Genomic DNA, 9,275 nt, shown 5'->3' on the forward strand with positions numbered 1-9,275 from the left:
ACCTAGGAGGAAAACCTCAGTCCTATTCAACTCCCAGAGAAGTGAGTGTGATTTGCCCCAGGGTTACACAGCAAAACAGTAGCAGAGGTGGGAACACAATCTAAGAGTCCCAACTCCACACCTCTGCTCTAATCATTAGATAACACTGCCTTTCTTTGTTGCAGATTTACAGGATCTTCTAGTATGGAATGATAAAGCTCATGCCAGTCTGCTGCCTCTCGAATATTGGCTCTATGATTCACATTTCTCAGTGCTGTTATTGTCGTTGTAGCCAGCGTGAGGAGAGAGGACCCAGGCTGCTGTAGGCATCTCCGATTGGGTGCTCAATCCAAGATGGCTGCCCTCATCACTGAAAACTTCCGCTTCCTTTCTCTGTTCTTCAAAAGCAAAGATGTGATGATCTTCAATGGCCTGGTGGCCCTGGGCACGGTGGGCAGTCAGGAACTCTTCTCTGTGGTCGCCTTCCACTGCCCCTGCTCTCCGGCCAGGAACTACATCTATGGACTGGCTGCCATTGGAGTCCCAGCCCTGGCCCTGTTCCTCATCGGCGTCATCTGGAACAACCACACCTGGAATTTGGTGGCCGAGTGCCACAAGAGAGGGGCCAAGAACTTCTCAGCTGCAGCCACCTTCCTGCTCTTCGGCTCCATCATAGGGCGGGCTGCCGTGGCCCCTGTCACCTGGTCAGTCATCTCATTGCTCCGCGGAGAAGCCTACATCTGTGCCCTCAGTGAATTTGTGGATCCTGCCTCCCTAGATGAATTTCCATCAAGATATGGACCGGAGACCCTGGCCAGGTTCCCTTGTAAGGACATTCCAGGGAACTTGACAAGTTTTAAGGAAGAAGTTATAAGACGACTAAGATATGAGTCCCAGGTATTGATTTACTTGTATGTCTGGGTGTGGAAGGAATGTTGACAAGGAGTTAAAGGAGACTGGGAGCCAGGTCTCCTGTGTACTATTTCTGGCTCAGGATGAGAGTGAGACTGAGAGCAAAGATTCCAAGGCTCAGAGACAGAAATTGAAATCCTGGCCCCATTGAAGTCAATGGGAGTTTTGCCATTTACTTAATTGAAGCCAGGATATTACATAGTGTTGTCTAGTGGTTAGAGCAGGACACCTGGGCTGTATTCCCGACTCTGCCACTGACTTACTGTGTGACCTTGGGAAAGTTACTTTCCCCTTCTGTGCCCCATTATCTTCCTCTCTGAGGGAGATAATACCCACTTTCCCCTCTGTGGCTCAACCTATGTACCAATAAATTCTCTTTGAAACTGCAGCATTGGGAAGCCAAGATAAGCAAAATGGGGAAAGTGGCCCTGAAACACTCAGCTCTGTTCTGAGCTGTGACAGGGCAGGATGCCCATCCTGTCTCTTTTCAAGCCACGAACCGCTCAGAGCTCCGTATTTACAATATCGTACACTCCTTAACTCACTTGGCCAAGGAGCGGGGAGACAGAAGGTACCTTCCACATCAGAAGTGGGGGGTGAGGGGGCAGCAGGATCAGGGCCCACTCAGGCTCCACCTCCTCTTGAGCACATTCTTCCTGTGGTAGCTTTCTCCAGCCCATGGCCAGTCTATCAGTTAGGCACAGCTTTGCCCCTCCGGTTCACTCTGGGGTGATTTAATTGCTGTTCCCATGATCAGAGAGCTGGTAGAGCTCTGTCTACCCAGCCCTCTGTCACAGCAGCCCATGCCTGTGAGCACCGCGTGTCCAGAAGTCTGGAGTGAGTTACACCTACTCTGAGGTGCGAGCTGTCCCAGGACCAGGGTTAGATCCCAGAAACCTGTACACTTTTTACATTAATAATCTGCTTTGGGGGGAAGTTTGCTTTTAAGACACATGTTCATGGCTTTGTGAGGACCTACCGAAAAGAAAAAGAAAAAATGCAGCATGTGTTAGGTGCAAGAGGACAATACATTATCCAGACACCGGGAGACCAGTTATCAGAACCAACTCCACATCAGCTGACCCAGCGCTTTGCAGCACCATAGACTCATAGGTTTCAGAGTAACAACCGTGTTAGGCTGTATTCACAAAAAGAAAAGGAGGACTTGTGGCACCTTAGAGACTAACCAATTTATTTGAGCATAAGCTTTCGTGAGCTACAGCTCACTTTATCGGATGCATACCGTGGAAAGTGTAGAAGATCTTTTTATATACACACAAAGCATGAAAAAATACCTCCTCCCACCCCACGCTCCTGCTGGTAATAGCTTATCTAAAGTGATCACTCTCCTTACAATGTGTATGACAATCAAGTTGAGCCATTTCCAGCACAAATCCAGGTTTTCTCACACCCCCCCACACACACATAAACCCACTCAGAATCATAGAATATCAGGGTTGGAAGGGACCTCAGGAGGTCATCTAGTCCAACCCCCTGCTCAAAGCAGGGCTGATCCCCAACTAAATCATCCCAGTCAGGGCTTTGTCAAGCCTGACCTTAAAAATATCTAAGGAAGGAGATTCCACCACCTGCCTAGGTAATGCCTTCCAGTGTTTCACCACCCTCCTAGTGAAAAAGTTTTTCCTAATATCCAACCTAAATCTCCCCCACTGCAACTTGAGACCATTACTCCTTGTTCTGTCATCTGCTACCACTGAGAACAGTCAAGATCCATCCTCTTTGGAACCCCCTTTCAGGTAGTTGAAAGCAGCTATCAAATCCCCTCTCATTCTTCTCTTCCGTAGACTAAACATCCCCAGTTTCCTCAGCCTCTCCTCATAACTCATGTGTTCCAGTCCCCTAATCATTTTTGTTGCCCTCCGCTGGACTCTTTCCAATTTTTCCACATCCTTCTTGTAGTGTGGGGCCCAAAACTGGACACAGTACTCCAGATGAGGCCTCACCAGTGTCGAATAGAGGGGAACGATCACGTCCCTCGATCTGCTGGCAATGCCCCTACTTATACAGTCCAAAATGCCATTGGCCTTCTTGGCAACAAGGGCACACTGTTGACTCATATCCAGCTTCTCGTCCACTGTCACCCCTAGGTCCTTTTCTGCAGAACTGCTGCTGAGCCATTCGGTCCCTAGTCTGTAACGGTGCATGGGATTCTTCCGTCCTAAGTGCAGGACTCTGCACTTGTCCTTGTTGAACCTCATCAGATTTCTTTTGGCCCAATCCTCTAATTTATCTAGGGCCCTCTGTATCCTATCCCTGCCCTCCAGCGTATTTACCTCTCCTCCCAGTTTAGTGTCATCTGCAAACTTGCTGAGGGTGCAATCCACACCATCCTCCAGATCGTTTATGAAGATATTGAACAAAACCAGCCCGAGGACCGACCTTGGGGCACTCCACTTGATACCGGCTGCCAACTAGACATGGAGCCATTGATCACTACCCGTTGAGCCTGACAATCTAGCCAGCTTGCTATCCACCTTATAGTCCATTCATCCAGCCCATACTTCTTTAACTTGCTGGCAAGAATACTGTGGGAGACAGTGTCAAAAGCTTTGCTAAAGTCAAGGAACAACACATCCACTGCATTCCCCTCATCCACAGAGCCAGTTATCTCCTCATAGAAGGCAATTAGATTAGTCAGGCATGACTTGCCCTTGGTGAATCCATGCTGACTGTTCCTGATCACTTTCCTCTCCTCTAAGTGATTCAGAATTGATTCCTTGAGGACCTGCTCCATGATTTTTCCAGGGACTGAGGTGAGGCTGACTGGCCTGTAGTTCCCAGGATTCTCCTTCTTCCCTTTTTTAAAGATGAACACTACATTAGCCTTTTTCCAGTCATCTGGGACCTCCCCCGATCACCATGAATTTTCAGAGATAATGGCCAATGGCTCTGCAATCACATCCACCAACTCCTTTAGCACTCTCAGATGCAACGCATCCGGCCCCATGGACTTGTGCTCGTCCAGCTTTTCTAAATAGTCCCAAACCACTTCTTTCTCCACAGAGAGCTGTTCACCTCCTCCCCATGCTGTGTTGCTCAGTGCAGTAGTCTGGGAGCTGACCTTGTTCGTGAAGACAGAGGCAAAAAAAGCATTGAGTACATTAGCTTTTTCCACATCCTCTGTCACTAGATTGCCTCTCCCTCATTCAGTAAGGGGCCCACACTTTCCTTGACTTTCTTCTTGTTGCTAACATACCAGAAGAAACCCTTCTTGTTACTCTTAACATCTGTTGCTAGCTGCAACTCCAGGTGTGGCCTTCCTGATTTCACTCCTGCATGCCCAAGCAATATTTTTATACTCATCCCTAGTCATTTGTCCAATGTTCCACTTCTTGTAAGCTTCTTTTTTGTATTTAAGTTCAGCAAGGATTTCAGTGTTAAGCCAAGCTGGTCACCTGCCATATTTACTATTCTTTCTACACATCGGGATGGTTTGTCCCTGTAACCTCAATAAGGATTCTTTAAAATACAGCCAGCTCTCCTGGACTCCTTTCTCCCTCATGTTATTCTCCCAGGGGATCTTGCCCATCAGTTCCCTGAGGGAGTCAAAGTCTGCTTTTCTGAAGTCCAGGGTCCGTATTCTGCTGCTTTCCTTTCTTCCTTGTGTCAGGATCCTGAACTTGACCATCTCATGGTCGCTGCCTCCCAGGTTCCCATCCACTTTTGCTTCCCTTTCTAATTCTTCCCAGTTTGTGAGCAGCAGGTCAAGAAGAGCTCTGCCCCTAGTTGTTTTCCTCCAGCACTTGCACCAGGAAATTGTCCCCTACACTTTCCAAAAACTTCCTGGATTGTCTGTGCACGGCTGTATTGCTCTCCCAGCAGATATCAGGGTGACTGAAGTCTCCCACGAGAACCAGGGCGTGCAATCTAGTAACTTCTGCGAGTTGCCGGAAGAAAGCCTCGTTCACCTCATCCCCCTGGTCCAGTGGTCTATAGTAGACTCCCACCACGACATCACCCTTGTTGCTCACACTTCTAAACTTAATCCAGAGACTCTCAGGTTTTTCTGCAGTTTCATACTTGAGCTCTGAGCAGTCATACTGCTCTCTTACATACAGTGCAACTCCCCCACCTTTTCTACCCTGCCTGTCCTTCCTGAACAGCTTATATCCATCCATGACAGTACTCCAGTCATGTGAGTTATCCCACCAAGTCTCTGTTATTCCAATCACATCATAATTCCTTGACTTTGCCAGGACTTCCAGTTCTCCCTGCTTGTTTCCCAGGCTTTGTGCATTTGTGTATAGGCACTTGAGATAACCCGCTGATCGCCCCTCATTCTCAGTATGAGGCAGGAGCCCTCCCCTCTCACGTGCTCCTGCTCCCTCCCGGTATCCCACTTCCCCACTTACCTCAGGGCTTTGGTCTCCTTCCCCCGGTGAACCTAGTTTAAAGCCCTCCTCACTAGATTAGCCAGCCTGCTTGCGAAGATGCTCTTCCCTCTCTTCGTTAGGTGGAGCCCGTCTCTGCCGAGCACTCCTCCTTCTTGGAACACCATCCCATGGTCAAAGAATCCAAAGCCTTCTCTCCCACACCACCTGTGTAGCCACTCATTGACTTCCACGATTCGATGGTCTCTACCCAGGCCTTTTCCTTCCACGGGGAGGATGGACGAGAACACCACTTGCACCTCAAACTCCTTTATCCTTCTTCCCAGAGCCACATAGTCCGCAGTGATCCGCTCAAGGTCATTCTTGGCAGTATCATTGGTGCCCACGTGGAGAAGCAGGAAGGGATAGCGATCCGAGGGCTTGATGAGTCTCGGCAGTCTCTCCGTCACATTGTGAATCCTAGCTCCTGGCAAGCAACAGACTTCTCGGTTTTCCCGGTCGGGGCGGCAGATAGATGACTCAGTCCCCCTGAGGAGAGAGTCCCCGACCACCACCACCCGCCTCCTTCTCCTGGGAGTGGTGGCGTGGAACCCCCAACCCTAGGACAGTGCATCTGATGCCTTCCAGTCGGCGGAGTCTCCTTCTGCTCCCTTCCCTCGACGTATCATCTGGTCCACTATCCGCATTAGTACCTGTGGCGAGAACATGAAAACGGTTACTTACCTGTATCGGCATTGCTGGTACATGGACGTTTCCCTTTTTTCTTCTGGAGGTCACATGATGCTGAATTTCTTCACCATCCTCCTGTCCCCGATGTGCAGCCTGCTCTGAATCTTCAGAACCTTGTGCCCGTAGAAGCATATCCTGACGTCTGTCCAGGAAACCTTCAGTTTCTCTTATGCAACGCAGGGTCGATACCTGTTGCTCCAGACCTTGAACCTTCTCTTCCAATATGGAGACCAGCTTGCACTTTGTACAGACAAAGTTGCTTCTGTCCTGTGGAAGAAAGACAAACATAGCACATCCAGTGCAGGTCACAACAGCTGAACACCCCCCATCCATATTACCTTCCTTCTACGAGCTTCCTCAGGAGTTGTAGTAATTACTCAGAGAATCCGGCAAGATGTAAGCCTCAGTGGGCTCTCCCCAGGCGAACTCCCAGGCAAACTCCTTCTGTTAGCTGCTGTGCTGTTCGCTGCTCAGCTGGTTCGCTACTGACTGGCTTTTTATACAGTCAGGCCCACTTAAGGCTCACCTGGAACAAAGCACTCCCACTTCCCAACCTTTTCAAACAACCAATCAAGCACACAGTCAAACTGTCCTCACAACAAACACTCAGGTACATGTTGGATCTGAGTTAGACAGACAAGTCTGTCCACTCTGCAGTGATCCCCTTGTGGCCCAGTCAGGAGCAGAAGTGATGGGGTGTCCTTGAATTAGAACAGAAGGAGTTGCCCAGGTCAGGGTGCATTGGCCACGCTGTGAGGGGTTCCAAGTCTGGAGTAGGAGGGGAAGCTGCAGATCAGGACTGAGGTTCATCAGCTGAGCTGTCTTGGCTCCAGTCTGGAAGAGCAGGAACGGTTGCCCGTCAGGACTGAAGGGCATTGGCAGAGGATTGCTGGGAATCTCGCACAGCACCTGCTTATGCTATAGTCAGTTCTAGTCAGTGGCTATCAGTACGGCATCATGTTCACAGAGACAAAGAATGCAAGGGCTGGTGTCCTCCTGAGCCAGCATGAACTGGGGAAACGCCAGTATGAAATGGGGCAGGATCTTTAATCGGAGATTGGACTGATGAGCTGTTCTGATGTAGCCCTCTCTGTCTCTTTCTCAGCTCTTTGGATGGCTGCTCATTGGGGTCATCGCAGTCTTGGTTTTCCTCACCAAGTGCCTGAAGCACTGCTGCTCACCGCTGAGCTACCGGCAAGAGGGCTACTGGGCCCAGTACCGCTCTAGCGAGGCCAAGCTCTTCCAGCGCACCGCTGAAGTCCACTCCAAGATCCTGGCCGCCAACAATGTCAAGCAGTTCTTCGGCTTCGTGGCTCTGAATAAGGAGGAGAAAGAGCTAGTGGGGGAGTTCCCAGTGAAGGGTGTCCAGCCAAGCCCGCAGTGGAACGCCATCACTGGGGTCTATATCTACCGGGAAAATAAGGGCTTCCCACTCTACAGCCGGCTCCATAAGTGGGCCAAAGGGGTGGAAGGGAACGGGCCAGGGCCTGATGGTCAGGAAATGGTCTTCCTAGCCACATAAGAGAACCAGCAGCCCAGGGGGATGACGGGACCAGTTCCCCACACCATCTCTGCATCACAGTACGTTCAAAGAGGTAAAAACGGCATAGGTGCACAGCTAGTCGATTTGCTGCTAATTCTCCTCCAAACAGCTGTTCCTCCTGGGCACAGCACGGGAGGAAGGATGAACAGCTTCAGGACAAAGACCAACTGCATCGTGCCAGGAACCCGTCTCTATGACACAGCCATGCACTGCTGCTCCCACACAGAGGACATGGCACCTAAAGCAGGTACGTGCACCCTGTCTCCAGACTATCAGTGCTCCAGCCCTACTGTTCTGATGCACAGACAGAGCCCCCAGGTCCTGCGTACACAAAGACACGTTACAGATGGGAAACCAGATACAATACACTGCCAGCGTTCCCCTATCTCAGCCACGAATGCTGCAGCCTCTTTGCTCTCCTTCATTTCAGGGTCAGGACAAGACCACCAAGCACAACTTCCTATTTTATTATTAAGAGTTTATCTTGCAGTTCTATAGCATAAAGAAATTCCCAGGGCACCTGCTGGGCAGCTGTATCTGGGGTGGAACACAACAACAGTCCATCAGTGCACCAAAAAACTCCAGAGCCTAAGGGTTTGTCTACATGAAGGAAGGGAGGGGGTAGTATGCACTAACTTGGATTGGTGCACATTGAAATGACCTGCGTTCACACACAGCACAGTAGCTCCATACTTAAAGGGTACAAAGTTCACCAGGCACTGAGTTAATACAAACCTATGTTCATGTATGCACATTGCTCATTCACACTATTTTGGCAGTCCTCTAAGTGCCATCCCACACTGGTTTGCATGTCCCCAGGACTGACCTGTCGGTTTACCTGTGTATCGTCCCCCTCCGCTTCTCTGGGGTCAAGTTGCACTGATGCCAGCAAGTAGGACACTGATATTGCACAGGGAAATTTAATGAAGTGGAATGTAATTACCCCAATGGGAAACTGGCCAGGACACCAAACACCCTCTTTCATGAGCACAAAAGATCATCAGCTTGGTTTTATGTATCTTGAAGACAGCACCGTCAGCAGACCTGCATCCTGTTGAGCTGGCTTTGGACAGGTTGAGTCATTAACACCACTTCCTGCAGCATCTTGGGCTTCTCATCCAAGCACTGACCAGCTTCTCCCCTGCTTAGGGTCTGAGATATGGCAAGCTCATAATCAGACTTAGTTACAGTGCACACTCTTGACACTTAATTGTATCAGTTAAGCATCTTCCTCCTACTGGAAGGAGACCAGAGACCAGCCAGCCAAAAGACTGCATTATGAGCACGTCTTGTGCCTGTAGAGACTGAGGTTTGCACTGATGGGAATTGGTGGGATTCAGCCATGGGAAGCAGTGACCACTCCTCCCTTCTTTCATTGGGCTTTTTAAACTGTTTCCACTGCCTTAGATGGCTCCTGAATGAGATCCTTGCAGATTCTCTCTCAGGAACTAAGTTCCACACTGAGAAACAGACGGGAGGTTGAAATGTACCACTGTCATTGCACTATTGTGTTGTCCACTGGCTGGACACTTGATTTGAATTTATAGCATTGCATAATTCACCAGTCTCTAATTGCATGTTGAATTACATACACACAATTGTCTCTATTTTAAAGGTTGGCAGCATATTGGAGTTGGCTTTCCATATTTATAATGCTCCTTTATATATGCGCCTTGTTTTTATGCACTTTTGCTATGGCCTTTCATGGTACTGTCAACCCCAAGTGTACAGATATCATGAGTCAGGCACTTCAAACTCAT

General features: G+C 49.4%; 1 protein-coding gene across 1 annotated transcript; it reads left to right on the forward strand.

Moving 5' to 3' along the window:
• The first annotated feature begins 208 nt into the window (after positions 1–208).
• On the forward strand, positions 209–9,275 carry CALHM2 (calcium homeostasis modulator family member 2). Its single transcript, XM_073354977.1, has 2 exons — positions 209–876; positions 7,078–9,275. The coding sequence occupies exons 1-2, from the start codon at positions 334–336 to the stop codon at positions 7,492–7,494; spliced, it is 960 nt and encodes a 319-aa protein (XP_073211078.1). The 5' UTR covers positions 209–333; the 3' UTR covers positions 7,495–9,275.

Source organism: Lepidochelys kempii, chromosome 7 (genome assembly GCF_965140265.1).
Source record: "Lepidochelys kempii isolate rLepKem1 chromosome 7, rLepKem1.hap2, whole genome shotgun sequence".
In the NCBI taxonomy this organism is placed as follows: Eukaryota; Metazoa; Chordata; order Testudines; family Cheloniidae; genus Lepidochelys; species Lepidochelys kempii.